Source organism: Odocoileus virginianus, chromosome 15 (assembly GCF_023699985.2).
Source record: "Odocoileus virginianus isolate 20LAN1187 ecotype Illinois chromosome 15, Ovbor_1.2, whole genome shotgun sequence".
NCBI lineage: Eukaryota > Metazoa > Chordata > Mammalia > Artiodactyla > Cervidae > Odocoileus > Odocoileus virginianus.
Genome location: NC_069688.1, coordinates 11,800,761 through 11,826,655, shown reverse-complemented (window position 1 = coordinate 11,826,655; position 25,895 = coordinate 11,800,761). Strand labels below are relative to the sequence as shown.

The 25,895-nt window shown below is 45.4% G+C and overlaps 1 protein-coding gene and 1 non-coding gene across 3 annotated transcripts; one reads left to right on the top strand and one right to left on the bottom strand.

Moving 5' to 3' along the window:
* Nucleotides 1-1,086: 1,086 nt before the first annotated feature.
* LRATD2 (LRAT domain containing 2) lies at nt 1,087-6,528 on the bottom strand. Of its 2 annotated transcripts, none has more exons than XM_020881835.2 (2): nt 6,052-6,528; nt 1,087-5,498 (listed from the first exon to the last, which is right to left on the bottom strand). In XM_020881835.2, the coding sequence occupies exon 2, from the start codon at nt 5,404-5,406 to the stop codon at nt 4,471-4,473; it is 936 nt and encodes a 311-aa protein (XP_020737494.2). In that variant the 5' UTR covers nt 5,407-5,498; nt 6,052-6,528; the 3' UTR covers nt 1,087-4,470. The 2 variants fall into 2 exon arrangements, with proteins under 2 accessions (XP_020737494.2, XP_020737495.2); XM_020881836.2 differs by having other exon boundaries at nt 6,112-6,528.
* Nucleotides 6,529-22,817: 16,289 nt separating this feature from the next.
* On the top strand, nt 22,818-22,924 carry LOC139038538 (U6 spliceosomal RNA). The gene has a single exon (XR_011491579.1). It is a non-coding gene; the product is annotated as a U6 spliceosomal RNA (small nuclear RNA).
* Nucleotides 22,925-25,895: the final 2,971 nt, after the last annotated feature.

Genomic DNA, 25,895 nt, shown 5'->3' with positions numbered 1-25,895 from the left:
AACAAGATCAGGGGATTATCTAAGGTTTCCTCTGTAAACTTTTTATGTTCCAGTATTTCATCTAAGGCTCAGCGTCATGGAGCCCTTCACACTTAGTGCCTTGCTGTGATTGCCAACATAGACACTAACCTTTTTTTGCATCTACTCTGCAGATAGAAGTGCTATACATGTTTAATAAGTAGTTTTTCCAGGAAATTCAATAAAAGGAAATAGTAGCCCTTTTGCACACTTTCAGGGCCTGTTCATTTCAGAGGTCCTTTAAAACACTTCCTGTCATTGTCCTACATTAAGCAAACTAAATCCACTCAAGAGAAACATGAACAGCAGCCTCCACCAAAATTACCCCCAAACTGATGCATATTCCACATTAGGCTCCCCTCCCTTCACTTTCTTGTGCAATAAGAACCTCGATCAATTAAGGACTACTGCTCCAAGGAAAAACAGTCTCACTGCTGCTTGAGTTTTCGATAACCTTCACCATTCAATAATCTTCCTATCTAAAACCCTCATGGAAGCCCGTTGGTTAGAGCCCAGATTTTTGAGCCTCACAGGACTGTGGTAGTGGCTACAGGTGCTGGCCTAAAGATCACTGCTGGTCTCCTGCACACCAGTCCCAGAGGCCACATCTGCTCCGTATCCACTGCTGACACCTGCATCCTTTATCATGTCAACAGGGCACATCTGCCTGTTTTCTGTCATTAAAATCACTCAGCAAACCCATTCTGTTTGGGATTCTGAAACCACCTAAGACAAAACACGGTCACTGATTTTATTACTGAACCTTCCCCAATATAGATTACAAAATGTGAGTGTGGTTTCCAGCAAAATTTGCACTGATTCTGAAAAATCAATGTGTACTGAAAATTTATGTTTATGAGACACTCTTCATGAACAAGGAGCCTAGATGCAAAGGGTGATTAATTCTCACATGGTAAATGCAGGGAGGGTTTTCAGTCACTAAATGAATTCATCAAAATTATTTACTGAGCAATGCAAAAATTGCAGTTAAGCTGAGGAACTTGGCTTTGGACAAAAAAAAAAAAATGGCAGGAAAAAAGTACACAAAAAGAAAAAAATAGAAATAAATGTAGTTAACACTAATAGATGGTTTATTGGAAACCCTCAGAGCATTTTTCAAAAGGATTTGACAGATTTTATTGTAATGAGACATAGTGAGGAAGAAATGGTTTAAAAGATGTCATCAATCTTTTATTTAACTAAGCACTTGCCCTTCATTTTGAAGGAAATGATACAGTTTCAAATTGGAACCGCCTTCTGAAGTGGTATGAGAACATTGATTTAACATATAATCAACAAAAATAAAGTTTACACAATTGACTAGGAAATAAAATGCACGTGGAATTTATCAAGTTAACCAATATAATTCTCCATGGGTGACAGGTATTATCAGTAAGAACAAGACAATATAATGAAGTCGAATAAACCAGTTGTTTAGTTATCTTGATTAAAAAAACAACAAAAACCTCACAAGTAAAACATAACTTGCCAAACAAATCCTTTCAATGATCATGATCACAATATTTTATTCTAATTTCAAAAAAAAAAAAAAAAGGTTAGACAAATCACATCATATCAAGTCTTCAACACAATGGATTCCATTCTAAGGAAAAAAAAAATATAGGAAACAAGTAGTCCTTAAATTCTCATTATCCATAGTATATGTTGTAGAAAATTAAAGTTTTGCTTCCAAAAATATGTTTCCATGTGGTTGTGGTGTTGCTGATTGGTGCTATTAGGGACAGAAGCACCAAAGATGTGAGAAATGTAACCACTGAAGTATCATTTTTTCATAAAAACTAAAAATTTCCTTAAAGGTCTGGAGTAAAGTCTTCTGCTAGGTGTGTTAGTGCTATAGTCATTTTAAATTAAATGTGGAATAAAAGCTACAAAAATTTGAGTTCTTTCAATACAAAAAGTTGTGTAGCTGAAGTTGTGGGCTCCTTTGCTATACATAAGCAGTCTCAATAAAATATTTGCTTAAGAAAATAGAATTTGTCTGATTACATTTAGCATCCGTTCCAGTTGAGTGTCTTGCTTATCCCTGCCAGGGCTTCTGAAGAACATTAGAATCAATATTCCTCGTCTTCAAAGAGCATCCGTAATTCACAGTACAAAACAGTGCTAGAGTCTTAGTCCTAAGGAGAAACAAAAATTAAATATATATATGTATATTTTAAAGTGCCAGATGTAGCCATTGTCTGGACATTCACAACTCTTATCCACATCTTCAAGAAAGATGCCAACAGTTGATTCGATCCCCTTTCTTTGAAACTTTCACTGGTTGGTTGATGCTTTACTTTAACTATGACGACCCTAATAAAACTTCCAACAGAATCACGGTTCCAAAAGCATTATGTACGTACTTCATATCTCTGTTTCTCTGTAAAAACACACGAAAAAGCTGCATCCAAAGATCTCTTAACTCTTCTAGCTCCTTTTCAAGTCCTGTTATCAAAAACCTCTTCCTGAGAGGCAGAATTGCTACTGTAGATGTGGATTTTATAGTTCTTCCTTCCAGTTGAGATTTCTCACAAAGCTGGAACAGAGAGTCATTGCTATCCCTGTGCCTGATGACATTCACTTTCCACTGAAGCTTGAAAGAGAGAGAGACAGAGATCTGAGAGCGGGAGAGAGAGCTGGCCCAGAGCTGCTAGACGGTGCTGCTCTGCCCTTCCCTCCGGCTGCCTGCACAGTGGTCATTACATTCAACTTTCTCTTGACTGTGTTCGACACAAAAGACAATTCAAATCTAACAGGCTCTCCCAAATGTCTTTACCCACTTTACCTTGCTCCACTTTTCCACGAGCAAAAGAATACAAACACAAAGCTGTGAGATTATTAAAGAAGGAAACTGGATTAACATTTTCAACAGGAAACGGATGTTTCTCCAAAGTCCTGGACTAGAGCTGACTGGTTCATCTTTAACAGTCAAAGTGATAGGACCTGTCTCGGGATTCCTGTGAAAACAGGGAACATAGCCTACGCCCTTGTAATTAAATGAATTCATGTTGTGGTGCTATGAAGGTGTAGGCTTTTACAACTTATGGCCTCGACTTCCTAAGTTTGAAAAAAAAATGTAATAATACAAGAAAATCCTTCAAGTTTTGCTGCCTTGATTTAAACATCTCCAGGCAGGATGCCTGAGGATGGCCATGGCTGTATCACTTAAATATGGATCATTCAAATATGATCCTACTCTAAGGGTAAAAACTGGGTCACAAAATAACTGTATAGTCCACGGGGTCACAAAGTGACTGAGCAACAGCTCAGAGACAGGACTGAGCGACTTCCACTTACATACATATTGTATCAAGCATGGCTATCAATACCTTATCATTGAAATATGCCTCAAGCCAAAAATTTGACCTCCAGCAAAACAAGAGTGAGTGAAGGGGGTGAGACAGTAAAGGGAAAAAAAAAAAATCACAGGACCACCACCAAAGCCTTAAATTAAGAAAACAAATTACCTTCACTATATCAGGAGGGGGTCGACTGGGGGATTGACAGGAAATTGACGTGAGGATGAACATGGCCACGCAGGTTTTAATTAGATCAGAGACACAAAGGGCTCTGCCCTCCTCTTATGACAAACACAGCAGCTCTTAAGTGCCTACAGGCTATAAACAAAGGCGGCAAAACAGAACCAGAATAGAATCCTTTCCTTAGCTGGCCTGTGACAACAATTTACTTGAAACCTGGGAACCGGTGGGCCGCTCAGGAGACTCAGCCGGAAGCCAGCTCCAAAAGACACATCGCTGGGGGATGGGGCGGGCTGAGGTAGCCAAGTCTTTGTTTTGCAGCCCAAGTTTGCTCAACTATTTGTTACACTTCACAGGGGGTTGTTTGGTTTCAGTCTGCTGATCCCAGACCTGATCCAGGTTTCACCAGCCTTGCACCCCAGGAAAACCATAAAATAAATAAATAAATCACCCAGCTTCCCTGACCCCTCACACTGCTCCTCGGGGGGTGGCGCGAGGGGTCGGGCGGTCTGGAAGCACACCACAAACCTCCTCTGGCCTTACTACAGGGCATCCTCCAAGCCCGGGGTAGGAGAGGAAGCGCGGGCAGAAGGCAGCGGCAGGCATTGGCATTCCGAACTTGTCTTCATCGCTAAATTCAGAAGAGCTGATTTTTGGACCCAAGTCCAGCAGGGATTCAAGTGTCCGGCAAGTCCATAGCTTGCCTCACCTCGGAAAAAGAAGGCGGATTGAGCCAGTGGGCCAGAGGCCGAGAAGCGCCCTCGGCCAAAGTGCTCCTACCTGCTCCTTCTTCCTCCTCCGTCCAAGATAACAAACTCAAGCCACAGCTGGCTACGCTTTGTGCCAACTCTCCGTTTTCCAAATGGCCCAGGAGCCCAGATGGGGCCCAGAAGGCGGTGGAGGAGGGAGTGAGAGGAGGGAGCGGCACGGGCAGCGGCGGCTGCAAACATCTCCTCTCTCAGCTCCCCCGTCAGTGCACCACCGCCTCTCGGTCCTCCTCCTCCCGGCCCGGCGCGGGGGGGCGCCCGGGAGGCGGCGTAGTCCGCGCAGCGTCGCTGTCGCCCTCGTCCGGCTCGGGGTGCAGGTGCGTGGCCAGCTCCTGCAGGACCGCGGTGCGCCCGATCTGGTCGTTGCGCCGCTTCTCCATGATCAGGTCCTCCAGGCTCTGGAACTCGAGCGTGTGGCTGCGCTGCGCAGAGAGCTGGATTTGCAGTCGGTAGGGCTGCTTGCCGATGCGCAGCTCACCGCCGATCTTGAACTCGCGCTTGCCGTAGCGGCACCAGGCGGCGAAGCTCTCCGAGTTGCGCCAGCTCAGCTCGCGCTCCTTGGCGCCCACGTGCGCCAGCGCGTTGCGCACCACGGCGCTGGGGCTCAGCGGCTTGTAGCGGTACAGATCGTTCACCACGCGACCGCGCCGGCCCTGACTCGCGTCCGTCAAGAAGCTGTTGCTCACCTCTAGACGGTGCAAATGCACCACCTGGAAGTTGCCCACGTAGACGGCCCAGTGTGGGTACTGCGCCTGCGACACGAACTCCACCAGATCGCCAGGCCTGCACTTGTTGAGCAGGTTCTCGGGGGTGTAGGTGCTCAGCGCCGCGGAACCCGGCGAGAAGCTTTTCTGGTAGATGCATTCATCGCGGTAGAACACGGAGCACTCCACCTCGTGCAGCCGCGGGTCATAGGGCTGCGGCCGGGGCAGAGACGGCCCGTCCCCGCCGTCGGGCAAAGCCACGCCCCCGCCATTCGGCCCCTGGGGCGGCGGCTGCGGCTCCATGTCCTCGTCGTCATTGGAGAAGATGTAGGAGACTCCGATGCGGGGCCCATCGTCCCGATCCACGCCCGTCGGGTCGGCGGTGGGCACTTCCTTGTAACTTAGATGTGTCAGTTTCTCCACCTGGTTGCCCATCACGCTGCGCACGTTCACGCCGCCGGCAGAGGAGAAAGCGAAACCACCACTAGGGTCATTGGCACCGGTCCCCGGACAGGGGTTGAGACCACCTGTTGAGACAGGAAGGGAAGGAAACCGTGTAGGAGGCGCTCCTCCGTAATATGGGCGATCTGTTCTTAAAGAGGAGGAAGAAAAATTGGGGGCCGGGCACCTGGAGTCATTTTACGGGGAAATCTCAGACGCAGTGAGCTTTCTCTCTCACTTATCTGCCTCCAGGGCCACGGTCACAGGAGGCTGGGCAACTCCAGCTCGCCTCTGCCCCCAGCCCTTGACCTCGCCCGGGCAGAAGCCCGTTGCATCAGCGACTCCTACTGCTTCCGACAGGGCCCTACCTGCCAATGCCAAGCAGGAAGGGGGCAAAGAAACTTTACTCCAATTCCCCTTTCCTATCTTCCCCTCCCCCCTTCATCTCAGGGTCCTAAGTCCGTTCCAGAGACGTCCCCGCCCCCCCTCCATCGCTAAGGAAACCGGCGAGGATCCCGCAGCGCAGCCTGGGCAGGTGAGCCGCCCTACCTGGCTCACCTGCGGCGCTTCCTCCTACCGTCTCGCCCGCCCCTCCCCCGCGCACCCGCCCTCCGGCTCCGGTTACCTGCGCAAACTCACCCGCCTAGAAGTGGAGGCCGTGAGGAATTGGAAGACCCCCCGCCCCCTACCCCGCCGCACCCTGAGACTTCTAGGGCGAGTTTGCAGGTGTGGACTCCGCAGTCTCTTCTCTACGGGCGCCGGCGGCTGCGAAGCTGGGCGGGATGGAGCAGAGCATGTCTTGTCCCCCGGGGCTACGTAGCGCCTCAAGACTTGAAGGCGGGGAGCGGCGCCTCTTCACGCCGCACCCCTTCCCTCCTGCTGGGGCTGCTTCACCCCCTCTACCGGATCTCGGGCGGGGGGGAAAGTGGGGTTCTCTAGAAGAAGAAGGAAGCAGCCTCGGTGCCCGGCGGCGGCAGCTCCCGCTCGGGCCGGGCGAGCAACAAGCGCCGGAGCGGGAGGGACGGGATTGTAGATCCGGCTCCGGGCTCCCAGGGCGGGAGCGCAGCCCCTAGCATTTAAAGAGACAGGCGCTCGCTCCCAGAGCTCGGGTCTTTCTCGCAAGGCGCTGAGCCTCTGGCATCCCCGCCTCCGCCCCGCCCACCCAGGCCGCGGGGCTCCGCCCAGGCCACGCCCCCGCTTCCGAGCGGGTTTAAATCCCGCTGGTAAATAACCGAAGGGCTTGAGTGGGCTGGCAGTCTTCGCGGGCTGGAGTGTACTTAAGTAATGGGGACCTTACTCACCTTCTTAGAATAAGACCTGTAGTGGAGTCCGCGCTGCTTACTCCAGTCATGTTTTTCGGAGCTGTGAGCTTTAAAATGAAGTTGGAAAGCACTGGCCACCTGCCAGTGTAGAGAGAAGAGAGGGATGAAGAGTTTAGTGTTCTGCCTCTTCATCCCCAGAGTACCTGGAGAGATGAGGAACAGTCACTAGAAAGCAAACAGACTTTTGCTTCTTTCTTTTCTTCCCTGGAATCAATTTCTTGCCAAAGGTCACAGAAAATAATTTTTTACTAGGACACCTGGAGAAGTACTTCTGTTTAGAGGTATTTCCAGAATAAGTCCTATGAAACTTTCAGGTAGGGAAAAAAAAAAAAAATTCTCAGAAAGGAAACAAAGCAGAACGAAGGCTTGGCTAGGCACTTAATTCCAAGACCTAGGCTGTTACTAATGTCCTTCTAAGTTAGTACAAAGTAGATTTTTCATAACCTCCATTGTTGTTTTGAGAATTACCGGTTCATCCAGTGGATAGTGAAAGAGGGCATTCAGCTCTGGCGGTTTATCTTGAGAATAGAGGATGTAGGAATTGCCTAATTGTCTTTAAATTAAGGACATATTAGCAGAGGCCCTCAGTGAGTGTATTTCCTTCCTGCTAACTTACAGAAGGAAGTGACAGGAGGCCAGTACTGCCTATTAACCTAAACTACAGGAGGGTACTTCCTCCCTTTCCCCTCCAGGTTGGTTTTGTTTCTAGTATCTAAGATGAAAGTTACCAAAGTGATTTGTTTTGTTTTGTTTTTTTTAATAATGGATCGGATTGGGTGGTAGAGAGTTGACACTAAACAGATTTTCACTGAAAACCCAGAGTAATTCTTGGTGGAATTAAGAATGCGACTCAAGACCTCCTCTACTCTGCTTTCCATCACTGTTTCTTTTGACTCCGTTTTTTCCAGGTAACACAATTATTTATTCAGTGTGTATTCCAGCCAGTGGAAACAGGAGTATACTAACACTACTGCGATCTTTTTTAGTTTGGAGTGTGGAGGAGGAGAAATCAGTCTACTTATGTACTTTTGAACACCACCTGTCAATATTGGCAGGGCTGTGATGGGAGTTAGTCCTTCAGCAAGTCTAAGATCACAGTATCAGTTAGATCAAAAACAGACTTCTGTGTGTCTGCTGTGTAGATTAGATATTTTCTAATCAGCCTCAGGCATGTGTGACCAGATGAGTCCCCTCCCTGGACTTTTTGATAACACATGTTCTGAGAGATGCTGTTTTACCTGAATAATATTTGCCACCACTGTAAGTGAAAGTGAAGTCGCTCAGTCATGTCCGACTCTTTGCGACTCCATGGACTGTAGCCTACCAGCCTCCTCCGTCCATGGGGTTTTCCAGGCAAGAATACTGGAGTGGGTTGCCATTTCCTTCTCCAGGAGATCTTCCCAACCTAGGGATTGAACCCAGGTCTCCCGCATTGTAGACAGACTGCTTTACCCTCTGAGCCACCAGGGAAGCCACCACCATAAGAGCTCACATAAATACGCATTTTATAAGGGAGGAGGGAGAGGCAGTGTTCGGCTGACCAATGGCCAGTCATCTCATGTCTGTTAGACCGTGAAACCTCTGCTACCATCAGCTAGGGTAGGCCACTTTGTCCCTGGGTGGTACTAGGTAGTCTCCCTGATGGAGAATCCATAGAAGGACACAGTGGCATGGTGGTTTGCTACCAGCACCCCAGGGCACAGATCTAATGAGTCACAAGCAATACCTAGTTGTCCAGGTGTCTAGCCTATTACCTTGATGAGCTCTGTTCACAACAGTGACTCAACGACAGTTCTTCTGTTCTGTTCTGTTTTTTTAAATAATAAAGGGTCCAATTATTGGACTTTACATAAAACATTCTTTAAACCTTAAGGGAAGCAAAACAATATTCTTGACATAACCTGAATACAAAACGTTATTTTAAGATACAATCATCTTGAATACAAGCTTGAAAACTTCAGTCGATTTTTAAAAAAATACTGATAGTTTTATCATCAAAATAGATATTCAATAAATTCCAAAATGCATAGAACCATCACAGTGTAATGAACTGATATTACTGTATTTCAACCATGCATTTCTAGTTTATTTATCTGAGTATAATTGCTTTAAAATGCTGTGCTAGTTTCTGCTGTACAACAAAGTGAACTAGCTATATGCATATATTCCTGCCTCTTGAACCTCTCTCCCACCCCTCCCATCCCACCCCTCAACAACAGTTCTTGAATTGACCAGCTATAAAGTGTCAGAGGGAACAGGTTCTGAGTTATCTTTATATCCCGATACCTGGCACTCAGTAAGTGCTCCATAAATGCTTGACGGATGCTTGAGGGGAATTCTTGGACATATCAATAGCCTGTTTCCTGTGTAGCTTCTTCCATAGATGCCTGGTTAGGACCTCCATCTGATCCCCGAGGGCTCTTGGTCAGAGGTTGCAGAATGGCTCAAAGACTTGCTTTGCTCATCTCAAATGCTTGTTTAATAAACTTAGATTAACCGATAATTTGGAGACTTGGGAAATCTCACCTAAAAATTCAGAGTTCCAGTTTCATTTGAAAGTGTCAATGATATGAGACCATTGGGCCCACATTCCAGGATGGCAACAAAAAGCTAGAGCTGAGCAGAAATTGCCTTTGAGATGAGATGTAGCCTCCAGCTGGCCCCAGTCTCTGTCCTGTTCACTTCACATTCCTAGTGCCTTGACTGGCCCTGGGAACCTCTGTGTTGGCCACCACTGCCATCCAGTTTTATGCTATACATTGTGTCACTTGATTATATGTAATTCAGCACTTGAACACATAGCATCTGGTATTATCCTTCAATTCATGTATTTAAAATGTCTTTTCTAAAGAGAGCTTAATTCAAACTATATTTTTTGAAAATCTGCTAGGTACCTGTTAAACACCATTCATTTATTCTACAGGTATAATAGGCACTGCGTCAGGTTTTGGAGGTATTCCTGTCCCCATGAAATACACACAGACTCCTTAGGACAATATCAGATGTACTACAGGACAGGAAAGTAGAGGATGCTCAGGCGAGTTTCAAGGCATGCAGGTACAAAGGTGAATGTTAAAGTGTCTGCCATCAGGAGCTTGCACTAGAGAGGGTGACCAGCCCTAAAATCAACAATGGCATCTCCCACTGAGTGACCTGTTCATTCTGTTATAAAGGTCAGTTCAGTTTAAAGAAGCTAAGTGACTTCTTCCAGCTGGTAAGTAGCACCATCTCACAAGCCAGCTTGATTTCAAGCCCCACACTCATAACCTCTTTGTTTTAAATAGGGACAAATACATTATTCAATATTTAAAAATATCTGAGTGTCTGGCTTTACTGGGCTCCAGAGATAAAGCCATGGACACAGTACACAAAGTCCTTTGTCTTCATGGCTTTTCTATGTTGATGGAAGGAGAAAATTGACAAGTTCAAGTAAATGTGTATTCATTTCTGAGAGAGATAAAGGCCATCAAAAAATAGACTAGGGTGATGGGGTTGAGTGTGGCTACAGAGAGGGTGGGGGTTGGGATGGGGAGGTGGGAGGGCCTTTTTAAAAAATGGTCAGAGGTAGGCTCCTGAAGGAATGAAACTTGAGCTGGGACTTAAAGGATGAGAAGGAGGTGGCCTTGGCATTCCCTCCATGAGCAGCGCCAAGAGCAGAGGCTCGAGGTGAGGAATGGGAACATTCAGGAAAAAGGTTGCCACTAGAGAGAGCATGGCAGCTCAGTGGTAAAGTAGCTGCCTGCCGAAGCAGGAGGCTTGGGCTCAACCCCTGGGTCAGGAGGACCCCTGGAGAAGGAAATGGCAACACACTCTAGTATTCTTGCAGCCTGAACGACAGTAAGAGAGCGCCGTCAGTGAGAAGGTCTGTGAGACGGGTGCAGTTAGAGCCGTGGGAAAGCTCGGGGGGTTTAGGGTTGTCACTGGCGACTCTATGGGAAGTGGACCGTACAGCGATGAGAGGAAGCAGGTCCTGTATGGAGAGGAAAGGCCTTCCAGCAGATGGAGCCTAGTGAACAAAGGGTGAAGCCCCCCAAGGAAGCTTCTCCAGGAACAGCCATAAAGTAACTTGAGTTAGATTTCAATTTTCAGCCATCCTGTGGCTTCATCTTCCCTCACCAGTGACCCAAGTATCACATTCCACACACTTTGGAGGAGGAGGAGGAAGTACTCAATAAAAACAAGCTGTGTCAAATGCCAGTTAGTCATTCTCACAGGATTCCTGTCCTGAGCCAAGGGGAATAATCGAGAATTGTTTCTACCTGACAGATTTCCCTGGAGTAGGAAATGGCAACCCACTCCAGTATTCTTGCCTGGGAAATCCTGTAGACAGAGGAGCCTAGTGGGCAACACTCTGTGGGGTCACAAAGAGTCGGACACGACCGAGGCGACTAAACAGCCACCTGACAGGGCTCAGAGCCTCCCTGGCTCTGCTCGTGTAGTGGTTGGTATCGATTTAAATGGCCCAGTCCAAGAAGGCACAAAACAAGCGCACAAGGGCAATCATCTGACCAGGCAGTCTGGAACTCTGTTGCGAGGGCTGAGCCCCAGGTTCCTGGCAGGTGCAGATAGCTGAAAGAGTTTGCTGGAAAACAGGTTCCTCCACACCTTCCTTGTGTTGGAAAGCTTCCAGACTTCCCTGTGCCTCTGACCCTCTGCTAGGGTTTTGTTGAGACGTAGGAGGTGAGAGGTAGCAAAGTGAAAACATATGACCTGGGTTGACGTGCTGTTTGCTAGGTTCTCTCACCTGCTCTCGGCCTCCTCTTCTGATCTCTAAAGTGGGGCTCATGTTACTGTTTTCCCTCAACTGGGAATCCTCATATGAGACAGTGTATGTGGAAGTGCCTGGAAAATCCTAAAGGCCATGTAGATGCCACATGTTATTTAAAGCCACCAAACCCTAGATTAGAGGCATGTTATGGCCAGATGATTTTAATATGGGGAGCCAAAGGATAGATAGCCATTTCTTATGGATATCAACTCACTAAATCTCCAATGTGTGCTTATTCGCTCAGTCGTGTCCGACTCTTTGTGACCCCGTGGACTGTAGCCCACCAGGCTCCTCTGTCCATGGGGATTCTCCAGGCAAGAATACTGGAGTGGGTTGCCATGCCCTCCTCTAGGGGATCTTCCCAACCCAGGGAGAGAACCCAGGTCTCCCTCATGGAAGGCAGAGCCACCAGGGAAGCCCAGATCTCCAATGCCAGTACTAAGTCTCCATACCAAGGCTGCTTTTTACCAGTCCTGTTCATTTACAGATAGCAAGTCAATGAAGGGGCTTCCCAGATGGCACTAGTGCTAAAGAATCCATCTGCCAATGCAGGAGACCAAGAGACATAAATTGGATCCCTGGGTTGGGAAGACCCCCTGAAGAAGGAAATGGCAACCCACTCCAGTATTCTTGCCTGGAAAATCCCGTGGACAGATGAGCCTGGTGGGCTACAGTCCATGGGGTCGCAGAGTCGGACACGACTGAGCACACACAGCACAGCAGATCGAAACACATTAAGGCCCAGGGCTAGGAGTACTATGAATTGTGAGTGGGAGAAGCTGGATACAAATCCAAATCTGGCTGGCTTCAAGCCCATAGTTTTCACACCACACCAAGTTGCCTAAGGAGGACCGCATATGTGTTGTTCATCCAGATGTTGGCCAGTCTGAGGACCAGGGGGCTGATATATCTTCCAGGTGTACAGTGACCACCTTGTCCTAGTTTGTCCTGGATTAGCACCAAAATCCCCACACGCTCGGCAAACTGGGCCGCTTGGCTGCTCTACCTGGGTGGCCCCATATCCTAGTCATTGCTTTCTGTGCACCAGAGGGGAGGCAGAAATGTTGTTCAGGGGGATCAAGGAAGGAAGAGGGGGGAAAGGAGAGTCAGGTGTTTTAGTCCAGACCTCACTCTAAGGGCCGCCATCCCCAACAAGGTTATACATACAGCATTAGCTATGCAAACTGGGGCATCCTATAAAAGAGATGATAAATGTGACAACCTGCTTTGGGCATTCATTATTTTTCTTCTTTTTTATTACTTGGATTCTTTCCAAGAGGTGAGGGCAGGGCCTGTCTTCCCTTTAAGAGGACTGGCCTGCAGCCACTCCCTCTTTCTTCACCCCCGTCCCCCCAGCCTGCCTGACTTAGACTTTAAAACCTGCAGAAAGAGTTTTGCACATTGGCTGCATGATTCCTCCATCTTTAGAGTAAAGAAGGGAGCTCAGAGGCTGCTGAGTGTCATCCTTTATCTTGACTTCTGCACGTTATTGCCTTTCCCCCTTTGTATCCCCAGGACAGGCTGTCTCTAGCAGGCTGGGTCAGAGCCAGTCTGCCCTGCGGGTTAGGGTGTGGAGGAGATGCCCTGAGAAGGGGTCAGGGACTGTTACCCACCCCAAACCATCAGCTCTCCCTGCATTAATCCTGTACCTAAATGGTGAGAAAGCTTTTAACCCTTTCCTGGAAGACGGCTCAGCAGTTGGAAAAACACCAAGGCTTGTGCCTCCTGGAAGCTGGCTGTTTTAGGATGCCCCTGATATCATACGGTTGATGTTGAATCGGAGTTTGATTTGTGCTCGGGAGTCTGAGCTTGTAGCTGGGCTCCTGCAGAAGCCTCATGAAAGATGCATTTCAACCAGGCAGTTCCAGGGGAGAGACCAGCTTAAATTACAGCTCTACAAATCCAAATATTGGCATATCTGCAAATCCAAATGTAGGGAATTAAAAAAAAATCTAAATTCTAAGAATCTTATTTTGCACTTCCTGTGCAAGAAGGAAAGGATGAGCTATTCAGAGAAGAGGCAAGGCTGTCAATAACAAGAGAAGCTTCAGCAGAGCAAACCCCACCTTCTTTTCTCTCTTCGGCCATTTTTCAAGTGGCTCAGATAGTAAAGAATCTGCCTGCAATGCAGGACACCTGGGTTCGATCCCTGGGTTAGGAAGATCCCCTGGAGGAGGGCATGGCAACCCACTCCAGTATTCTTGCCTGGAGAACCCTCTTGGACAGAGGTGCCTGGCAGGCTACAGTCCATGGGGTCACAAAGAGGCACGGCTGAAAATGAGCAGCTAAGCACAGCACATGCTTCCAGGGAAAAATAGCCTCAATAAGAGAGGAAGAGAGTGTTTGCTCAGCATAGTTTTCTGCAGGACGGTCTAAAAAGACCACCCCACCCAGTAATTGGGATGTTGGGCTCACCAAATCTGGTTGGTCTATTTCTGTCTACTTTCCTCAAATCACTTCTAGGCCTGGGGCCAAGGGATTCGCATTGAGTACTGACCTCCCCATAGTCTGTTCACAACATAGCAGCCCCCAGCCGTCCTGTGAGACTGGGAACCTAGCCATGTCACTCTTCTACTCAAAACTCTCTCATGGCTCCCCATTTCCCTTGGAGGAAAGCCAAAGTCCTAAAGCTGAACCTGGCCTCTGTACTCTAATACCCAGTTAAATCTCAGAGACAGATTTGGGGTGAAGTAGAAAAGAATGGCTTTATTGCTTTGCCAAGCAAAGGGGGCCATGCAGACTAATGCCCAGGGTAGCAAGGAGTTTTATAACAGTGGTTCAAAGAGCACATGATTAGCTGGTGGACAGTCTTCTGATTGGTGGAGTGGAGGTAAGTGAGAGTCAGCATCATCAACCAGTTGGAACCAACTGGTTCCAACCAGTCTGGGTTCTGTGCGCTTGCGGATAGCACACTGTCACTTCAGTGTCTCCAAAACAGCTCAAAGATGTGTGTATCCCTTGATGGAGAACGAGGACCCTGCCCCGTTGTTTCTCTTGATTGCTGGTTCTTCCCTTGCTTCTGCATCTCTTCTTTTCCTTAATTAGTTTCTGCTTGAATCTTCCCATTGGGACTCAGGAAAGATCATGGAGGCTGAATGAAACCTATAATCAAAGAAATGGGGGACACAGAAAGGTTTCCGTGCCCAGGAGCCCCACAGGGTCTTGCTTAGTTTGAGTCCCTGAAATAGCCCCGCAGTCCTGCCTGCCTCCTCATTACCTGTCCGATGCCCCGTTGCTCACACCTGCAGACACACTGTCCCCTTGCTGACCCTCCCCATGGCTGGCATGCTTTTCTCCATGTCCTCTGCGTATGCTGTTCCTTCTGCCTGGAACAGTCTTCCCTCAGAAAACTTCATGGCATGCTCTTCAGTCTTGACTCGGGTGTTAGCTTCTTGGTGAGCTTTCCCTGACAGCCCTATTTAAAATTCCAAATGTCCTTTTACTGTCCCCTGGAAGAAAAAAAGGTACAACCTAAAAGTTGAGAATTAGGTTTTATTCCACAGACTTGCTGAGGACTTAAGCCCGGGAGACAACTTCTCATATAGCTCTGAGGGACGGTTACAAAAATGATAAAAGTGGAGCCAAACTAGATAGGAACTTTTGCAACAAAACCTAGGTAGTCAAAAACCAAAAGATTACTGTTAATTAAAGAAAAACTGAACATCTCAAGTTAATGAATTTCACATTTTTCTATTTATGGGAAGATGCAAGAGCCTGGGCTCATTGAGATCCTTCCTTTAATATGCACCTTAACTATGTAGGGACAATATCTCATTTTGGGTTCTTTTTTTTGTTTTCATTCCTGAATCCCCTCAGGATGCAGAGCAGAGCAGCTGCAGTGGCTGATGGCTTGATCACTGCAATATCCTTTGTTTACTGATATGGCAGGAGACATTTTTCATCCACAATACCCTTTTCCCCTTTCCTGCTCTCTCTCTCACTTATTTAACTCACTTATCACCTTTTAGTATTTTATATATTTTATCTATTTTGGGGTTTCTGAACCTTCACGCTTGAGGATCTGGCCTCAAGTTCAGAGAATTCACTGGGGTGTTACTAAACAAACGGGATAGCACTAGCTAATATTTACTCAGTGCTTACTGTACCTAGTACCATCCTGATAGCTTTATATGCATTCACTCATCTAATCCTCACCTATGAGGTAGGCATTTTAGTAACCATATTTTAAGAATCACTGAACTAAAATGGACAAGAATGGGCAAATTTAATTCAGATGACATTATATCTACTACTCTGAGCAAAAATCCCTTAGAAGAAAAGGAGTAGCCCTCAAAGTCAACAAAAGAGTCCAAAATTCAGTACTTGGGTGCAACCTCAAAAACAGCAGAATGATCTCAGTTTGTTTCCAAGGCAAACCACTGAACATCGCAGTAATCCAAGTCTATGCCCCAACCACTAATGCTGAAAAAGATGATGTTCAATGGTTGTAAGAGCAACATTTTACAGAATCAAAAGCAGAGAAATAATCACTTTAAGCATCTTGTAGATGGCAAGACTGCTAGTGATTTGCAGAGCCAAGATTCAGGTATTGGACAGTGCCCTGGCAGGGTAACCTCCCACTACCACCTTGCCCAAGATAGCAACCCTTATGGCTGAGTTCCCCTCTCTTCATGCTCCACACTTCTCTTGGTCCTATCTGTGTGTGATGAAGCCATTGCCTTTGCATTCATTCACAAGTCTGATTTTCATCATCCATCTGGCCTTATTTTCTGCCAGTTTCCCAATCACCCTCTATATCTCAGCCACTCCAGTCCTTGGTTTATCTCACTCTTCACAAAGATAAATTTCTCTCATTCTTTCTGCATCCAATTAAGTCTTCAGAGCAGTGGTACCCAAACTTTTTGGCACTGGGGACCAGTTTCAGGAAGAAAATTTCTCCACAGACTGGAGTTGGGGGGAGGGATGGTTACAGAATGATTCAAGTATGTTACATTTATTGTGCACTTTATTACTATTACATCAGCTCCATCTCAGATCATCAGACATTAGATTCTAGAGGTTGGGAACCCCTCCTTTAGAGAGAGCTTTGCTAACCAGCCTGCTACCCATCTCACTCTTCTTCAGCCTCTTCTTGTTTCCTATACATGCCTATTACAGTACCAATAGTGAGTGCTTAGTCGCTCAGTCATGTCCAACTCTGTGTGACTCTGTGTACTGTGGCCCGCCAGCCTCCTCTGTCCATGGAATTTACCAGGCAAGAATACTGGAGTGGGTTGCCATTTCCTCCTCCAGGGGATCTTCCTGACCCAGGGATCGAACCCCTCTCTCTTGTGTCTTGTGCAATGGCAGGCGGGTTCTTCAGCACTTTGTACCACCTGGGAAGCCCATCACAGTAGTGATGCTGTTTGCTTATTTGCTCATCATTGCCTGTTTCTCCAGGAACCCAGACTTTAACATGTCGCTGTCACACCGTCAGTGTCCAAAGTCATGCCCTGCACACAGTAGAGACTTAACAAATATGTACTGAATAAATGAATTCTTCTTTGGATTAGCCTGATATTCTCATCCTGTATGTTTCAAGAGAAATATTTCTTCAAAAAGTGATTTTGAGTTTCAGGGATGTGCTCAGGTTTGCAAAACTAAGGTGTTAAGTAGAACCAGGAGGAAGCTTGATGGGGTAAAGTGGGTCAAGGAAGAGAAATTAAAAAAAAAAAAAAAAAGGAAGAGGAAAGCAATAAGGGTCTATTAAAAAGAACAAAGAAAAGAATTTGCTAAAGTTCATTGCATGAGGGGTTGATACCAGTTGACTGAATGAGTTATTTGACTGCCTTCAATTCAAAATAATCCTTGTACCAAAGTGGCCTATTTGGAGGTAGTGTATTCTGTCACTCTTCATTATGAACTAGCAAAAAGATGAGGTTCTATTCTCCGAGATGGCAGGGGGATTTATTCTGTGCCAGATACTGTGCTAACTACTTGTAATCATTACCTGGTCAACATTACTCGCAACTTCACAGGGTGGGTTCTATTATCACCCTAACTCCCATTTTAGAGCTGGGGAAGGTGACACGTCAGAGGTGACTTCTGCCTACCACAGAGCTGGCAAGTTAATGTAAATTCATATGTCTGATACACAGTGAGGTCAAACAAACCAAAACATCCAAAATTGGAGCAAAGAAAGGTTTATTGCAGGGCCAGGCAGGGAGATGGCTCATATTCTAAAAAGCCTCATAAGGCAGTTCTATTTCCAGTTTTTTACCTAGCAATCCCACTCCTGGGCATACACACTGAGGAAACCAGATCTGAAAGAGACACGTGCACCCCAATGTTCATCGCAGCACTGTTTATAATAGCCAGGACATGGAAGCAACCTAGATGCCCATCAGCAGACGAATGGATAAGGAAGCTATGGTACATATACACAATGGAATATTACTCAGCCATTAAAAAGAATTCATTTGAATCAGTTCCAATGAGATGGATGAAACTGGAGCCCATTATACAGAGTGAAGTAAGCCAGAAAGATAAAGACCATTACAGTATACTAACACATATATATAGAATTTAGAAAGATGGTAATGATAACCCTATATGCAAAACAGAAAAAGAGACACAGATGTACAGAACAAACTTTGGGACTCTGTGGGAGAAGGCAAGGGTGGGATGTTTTGAGAGAACAGCATTGAAACAAGTATACTATCTAGGGTGAAACAGATCACCAGCCCAGGTTGGGTGCATGAGACGGGTGCTCAGGGCTGGTGCACTGGGAAGACCCAGAGGGATCAGATGGAGAGGGAGGCGGGAGGGGGGATCAGGATGGGGAACACATGTAAATCCATGGCTGAAACATGTCAATGTATGGCAAAAACCACTACAATATTGTAAAGTAATTAGCCTCCAACTAATAAAAATAAATGGAAAATAAAATAAAAAAGAAAGCCTCCAGCTCCCCCAAAGGGTTTTGGCAAAGAATTTTCAAAAGCCAGGTGAGGGAGGGATGGTCACAGGGTACCAGAAATGATTGTGCACAATTCTCTGATTGGCTGATAAGGAAATGGGGTGGTGTCACAGAGGTGAACTTTATCAGTCCTTAGGCTACAGGAGGCCTGGAGCTATCAAGTAATTAACATCTTCCATTTGGTGGGGAGTTTTAAAATGTGCAAAACAACTCAGGAAATTTGCATCAAATACTATTATTATCAGGGCTTCCCAGGTGGTGCAGTGGTAAAGAATCCAGTTTTGATCCCTGGGTCAGGATGAATCCCCTGGGGTAGGAAATGGCAACCCACTCCAATATTCATGCCTGGAAAATTCCCTAGCCAGAGGAGCCTGGCAGACTATCATAGTCCACCGGGTTGCAAAGAGTGGAAGATGACAGAGAACAGACACATACACACTATTATTATCGAGGTACTCAAGAGAGGAGTTAAAATGGAGGATATGGGGGAAGCCCTGTCCTAGGAAGGCCCCGTAAGGTCCCACTTGGTTACAAATATGGACCCAGGCATGTCTGTATCCAAGCCCCACCAGACATGTCCTCTTTGCACTCCAACCACTGCATGTCCCATTGACACACACAATAGGACAGAGCTTCTTGGTGAAGCAAAATGCAGCCATTGATTCAGTGTTTCCTCTTCCTTTTCCTCCTCCTTGAACTGGGCCATGATTCCCCCAGAGCAGTTAAGTCCAGGGTTTCAGACAGGTTTCTGAGAATTCAGCCCATGCATACTGATTGCAGAAACAAACTGATGGAAGATGGCCCCACTAGGAAAAGCAACCTGAACTTTCCATATAAAGATGGCCCAGGGAGAGGGGAAAAAAACAACCTCAGGACCCTGACTAATTTGACAAATGAATGTACCACCATGGGAGGGTCTGAGTCATTAGAGCTTTGGGGATGTGCCAACTAAGATAAATAAATTGGATTTCAGCGTGTTGTACTGAATCACTATATCCCTGCAGGCGCTTAAACACAACACTAACCTGAGCATGATGTCTGCCATTTTGGCAAGGTCAAAAAGATTTCTTTCCCACCAGGGGAATTTTCCTTCACCTAGCAATTTACAAATTTCTGTTCCCATGGTGAAGGACTAGATCAACACTTACCAGTACTGTCCTCAGGCTCTCAGTCCTTTTTCTTCCTCATCCTCAAGCCCCAGGGCCTTCTGCCTCATGAGTTATTATGTAAATGACTTACAGGCAGAATCTAAAATCAAAGACCAGGGACCCTCCCACCTTGACAATCTCTAGTTAACTGGATTTCTGCTTAACCAAAGGTTAAATAAAACCTCCTTGTTTCAGGCCTTGTTAATGAAAATCTTTCTAAACTGTGTTAGTTCACTCACCTGCCTAAGTTTCTGGAGCAGAAAGAAAATAATTACATTTTTGCTTGATGATCAGACATCTTGCAGTGCCTTGGGGCACTATTCTGCGTAACGGTTAAGATTAAAATTTCACTGTAGTTGTTGACTTTTGTGAGAAATGGGGCCCTTAACTGTTCTATGTTGAAGAAGAAATTTTAATTTAATTTTGTTGAGAGGAGCATCTTGCTTTCCTGTGCTTAGCAGAGTATCGAGGCATTTCCTCAAAAATGCTGATAAGTCAATGAAAGTCTGATATGAATTTATTTATTGCTGTTGGGTTTTTTTTCCCCCTAATAATAATTGTATCTGCTTGGTTGATCGCTAAGGATGGTTCCAGGTGTTGTGCTAAGCACTTTACATGCTTTATATCACTGTGTCCCTGCCATGCAGTGCGTGGGCCTTGTGCTGTGGGTATTCAGCTATGTCCAACTCTGGTGGCCCCGTGAATGGTAGCCCCTAGGCTCCTCTGTCCATGGAATTTTCCAGGGAAGAACACTGGAGTGAGTTGCTATTTACCATACAGATAAGCCACAGAGAGGTTGAGTGACTTGGCCAAGGTTTCAAAACTAGGAAGGTGCAAACTAGAATCCATGTTACTTGAGGAGCTTTATGGGTGGTAGTCTCCATTTGCATATGAAGCTATATAGAAAGGAATGACCCTAAAACATAAGGAAATGGAAACTACATGAAATGAGAATTGAGGTGGGGCAGACAGACAGAGATGCACAGGTACCTCTACCCACACCCACAGCCCATACACACACACAGACCCACAAGCACCCTGGTCCTAGACTCCCAAGTACAGTGTAGTAGGTTAGAGATGCAATTTTTAAATGACCTGCAAAAAAAAAAAAAAAAAAAGGCCAGTTTGTTTTCTTGTTTGTTTTATAACTTCAGACTTTTTGTGAACTGATAGACTTGTAAAATAACATAGATATAAATCATTAGAACAATGAAGTAAGAATACAATAAAATGACCTTCAAGACCAATTTGTAAAATAATTATTAGCTTTAGCATACATAAAATAAAAGTCAAATAGTTATAAAATTTCTACCAGCTCACTCTCGATTTCTTTTCTCCTTTCTCTATGGACAGAAGTTGGTGGATCTACAGAGGTACTCACATTTTCACTTTGCAGGGCTAGGTCAGACCGACCTTTGCTTCTCCAATAGTGATTACCAACAGGCAGTATGGGCCTCACCTGGGAGCTGAGCATGCTGGTAAATGCGGGATCTCAAGCCCCACCCCTGATTGGCTGAACCAGGATCTGCATTTCAACAAGATCACCACTCCAGTACTTTTTCAGGGGAAATTCCAAGGACAGAGGAACCTGGCAGACTACAGTCCATGGGGCTGCAAAGAGTCGGACACAACTTAGCATCTAAACAACAACAACAACAGCAGGTGATGCTGGTGAGTGTTAAGTCTTGGGAAGCAGTGATTTAGAACAAAGACTCAGAAGTCTGACCACATGTTCTAATTGAGATCCATATCTCTCATATCTATTTGACCTCGGGCAAATTACTTAACAGCTCTGTGCTTCAATTCCCTAGTTTTAACAGTACACCCCTCTCTGGGCTATTGTAAACTCTGCAAGGTAATGGGCCTGGCAGGCAAACGGCAAATGAGAGAGTGCCCAGTGGAGCCTAGCACTGTATAAGGTAAGGATGCCAAAGCATCTGTTGTTATTGCTAATGATTTTTTTAAAAACATTTTTTTTTTAGGCCATCCTGTTGTCTTTGAGACAGACGCATTAAAGCTAAAGACATTTACTTGGATGTTTGATGTTTAACTAGTTGTAGGCCCTTATGGAGGGTTTCCCCTCCCACTTCCTCATCCGGGACTTTTGGCTTGGGCCTACTGATTCTACTTAGGCCCACTTGGACAGGTTCCTCACCTCTCTCAGCATCATCTATTGGTACTAACCGTCCTGAACAAGGTGAGACTACAGGAGTCATGGGGTGGAAGCTGATGAGTTCTGATGTTCCAGGCTGTCAAGGACAGAGCTCACTAGGGCCTGGTAGATATTTCAGGCCCTGGCTGAGGGGGGAGGAGCAATTCAGCTGAGAGAGGAGACATGCCCTGGGTGGTGGGGTTTCTGTGACAGCAGGGATGCTGGTTGCTCATCTTCTGTCTTTTGTTCCTTCTACAGATAAAAGTCAGTGTGTCCTCTAGTGAGATGGATGTTTCTGTGAGCCTGGAGCTAGGAAAAGGCAGCAAATAAAAGTGAACAGTCAGTGTTTCCTGAAGATTTACTCAGAAGCCTACCCACAGAAGCAGGAATGCTGGATTTATAATAGGGGTAAGATAAGGGTAAACAAAGCTCATGCTGTGATATAAGTCCCTATCTGTAGAAGCCAGGAAAGATTCCCTGCCCTGTTGCTGAGTTGTGTGCTTGACAGGTTATCCTCAGAGGCTTGTTTTAGGACACTTCATCTGGAGGTCACGTCGGGCCCTGCATGTGAAAGGTGGAAGGACATGTCTGGGTGCAGAGGAGGGCAAATCCTCTGTCCCTGCTCATCTGGAAGCTCAGAAATGGAAGCAGCTGCGGCAGAAGCTAGAGTATTTGAAAAATCCTGGAGAGGAACTGGGTGGGAAATTAAGTGACCCTGTGAGCCTGGGCCTGATCAAGGAAATATGCCAGGAAACCTGTGTTTCCACTCTTGACCTTGGTCCAGCAGTCACACCCACCCTAGACCCACCTCTGCCTTTTATTTTGTCAACAGCAGGTAGATAAATGCTCTCAAGTTTCCAGTTTTTCATCTCACTGGAAGTGAGGAAGTGTACAGAAGTGTAGGAAGCCTACACTGACCTGCAGGAACTGGCCGGCTGTTTCCACCATATCGTCTGCCTCTGGAGGACAAAGGCAGTGTCTTGATCATCTCTATATCCCTTATGTGTAAGCTTTGTACATGTACTAGTAAAGTTTACAGAAAAAGAAAGAAAGCCAGAGCTCTGAGGGTAAATCTCTTTTAGAAATACAGGAATGAGTGCTTGCTTCGGCAGCACATATACTAAAATTGGAACGATACAGAGAAGATTAGCATGGCCCCTGCGCAAGGATGACATGCAAATTCGTGAAGCATTCCATATTTTTAGGTATCTACCAGGGTTATTTTTGTAATCTGGTCCACTAATAAACAATTGAAACAGATTGAAAAAAAAAAAAGAAATACAGGAATGTAACTTAAAATTTGGAAAAATTATCTTTCTCCTATAATATCTGGGCTTCCCAGGTAGCTCAGTGGTAAAGAATCTGCCTGCCAATGCAGGAGACCTGGGTTTGATTCCTGGCTGGGGAAGAGCTGCTGGAGAAGGAAATGGCTGCCCTCTCCAGTACTCTTGCCTGGGAAATCCCATGGACAGAGGAGACTGGTGGGCTACAGTCCATGGGGTCACAAAGAGTTGGAAATGACTGAGTGAGTAAACAACAACAGTGACTAAACAACAACAACGTATAATATTTACTATTTGGTATTCTGTCTTTTTTTAAAAGAATTCTAATCAATTTATATGTAATTATTATTATCCCACTTTCCAGATATTGCAACTGAGCCTCCGGAACCAAGAAAACACAGCTCTCATGTAATGAAGCCAGGATTCAAATTCTACTAATGTAGACATCCAATCCTGCTTTGTCTAAGCTGATTCTAGAGACACCATCCCGGGTCCTCTGGGATGTGTTCCTTTGGGAATTTCCCTGAGCCTAGGCTTGGGCCCCATGTCCCCCCCCCCCCCCCCCAACACTTCTTTTGTTGGGAAGGGGGGCAGAAATCAGTCTTTTTTAAAAAAATTATTAATTTTTTTAATTGAAAGATAATTGCTTTACAGAATTTTGTTGGTTTCTTCACATTTGTTAAACTGCAGGAGGAAGGGACTAAGACCCCACAGGACATTTGTCCAGTGGGTGTGAGAAGTGCAGAAGAAGGTGGACAGCAGGGAGACTGGGCTTTAAAGCTTGAGCAGTGTCAAGTATGAGTCTCCAGTAAATTGTCTTGTTGCCACAAGACTTGGGCATGAGAAGAATTAACAGAGAGCCAGTTACCATCTCAAGGCCCTCCAGGGACCAGAAGTCAGGACTGATGAGTGACCAGGCTAGCGTGATAGAAACCAAGTTGATCCCCAAAGATGTGTATAGCCACAGTTGTCTGCAGAGTAAAGGAGACATACATGCACGTACATGAGTGTGCGCACACACAGAAACAGCCATCAAGAGAGCAACTATGTGCGTTCAGAGATACACAGACAGGATAAGGTTCCTTTATATTGCAGAAAATATCATTCAGATTACCAGGCTTCCCCTATGTCAAACTTTAAAGATTATCAAGATTCCTTGTTAGTCTTATTAGTCATGTTTTCCATATTCCTGGTACAAGCTGTGTATAATATACTACATCTTGTGGAAAACAAAGGATGAAATACATAGACACACACCTACACACAATGCTTTTTCCCATGATTTTTTCACATTTAGACTATATCTGTAAGTTTACCTAAAAAGCTCAGAAGCATGGTTGCCTCTGAGTAGGAACCTAAGGACTGGAGGTAAAAAGAGAATCACTTTGCATTACCTTCTTTCTTTAATATTTAAACCTTTTAATTATGGATGTGGGTTCCTTATTCAAAACAAAAACACTATTTTAAAAAAAAGCAAACAGAAAAACAGACTATATTCTCATGTCTAGCTTACACGCTGATGTTTCTAAATTGGTTCCTATGAGTGAATGGTTGTTTTTGAATGTGATTAACTCTGAGAGCATTTATGATAGGTTGGAGGCTGTTTATGGTTCAGTGTAGAGAAGCAGATTGATGGAAGACCCTTGGAGGTGAGGAGGATGGAAGTGATCTAGGGGAGGTAAATTCCTCCAGCCTCAGCCACAAAAGGCCAGATTAACTACTAGGGAGTGATGAGTGTCAGTAAATTCCAATAAGTCAGGTAAGAAATAAGATAGATTCTTCATCTTGATACCTGGCTGAACTGGAATATCTAGGAGTCTTGGGAGATTTGAACTGAATTTAGGGAATTTGTTGTTGTTGTTGTTGTTAAGATAAGATGACTGTGTACACCAGACATTTGTTTCCGTGGCCACATAACTGAGATACAGACTTTAAAAGGACTAGCTGACTTTGTTCAGTACCTGCATGTAGCAGAACAGTGAGTAGTCATTTTGCTGGTTTCATCACATTTAACCTGTAAACAATCATACCACGTAATATCCCATTTTACTTGTACAGAAATTAGGACCCAAAGAGTTAGGGGTTGATCAACTGACCCAAGATGTCACAGATGATATGGCAGGGTCACAGGATAACACTAAGGACTCTGACTCCAAACCCTTGGCTCTACCCAACACTGACTGGAAGAAAAGGAGCCAGGGCTTAATTATCCACAAGAAACTGGCAAATAAGTATCCTAAGGTAGTGTCTGTCAGACCCTGGCTACATCAGGATCTCCTACAAAGCTTGTAAAATACCCTACCTCCATGGTTTGGATTCAGTAGGTTTGGGCTAGGGCATGGGAATTTGCATTTCTAACTAGTTCTCAGAAGATGCTGATGCTCTGGTCTGTGGGCTCCACTTTGAGAACTAATAAAGTGAAGAGATTAGAATAGGGGCTCTTAAATCTTATTTGGTGTCTTTAGGGTCCAATATGGGAGCAATGCAATTACTTGCTATTTATTTCTAGTATGTGTGTTTAATTTTCATTTTTTTAGATTTTGGTAAAATACAACATCCACTATCTCATTTATTTTTGGGGAGAAAACAGAAATGACTTTGTATTTACAGGCAAGTCAGAGAGTAAGGGGATCAGGCACCTTAAGATGTGGAGTTCAGAAGTAGCCAGAGGACTCCCCAAAGGAAAGGCCCAGTCACTAGTCAGGACTCTTCTGGTCACAAATGACAAAAATCTAACTTAAATCATTTAAGATTTTATTTGGCTGTGTGTAATAGAAGCTCACTTTATACAGGTATCTTGGAACCAAGTTTCTGATTTTGTTGTACAATAACCCTTTTGGAGTTATTTGGTCACTGTTAGAAGCTCGATAGTATAAGGTCTGACATCTCTT

Coding starts and splice junctions, on each gene's coding strand:
- LRATD2 (XM_020881835.2), bottom strand. CDS start 5,406: ATGGGCAACCAGGTGGAGAAACTGACACATCTAAGTTACAAGGAAGTG.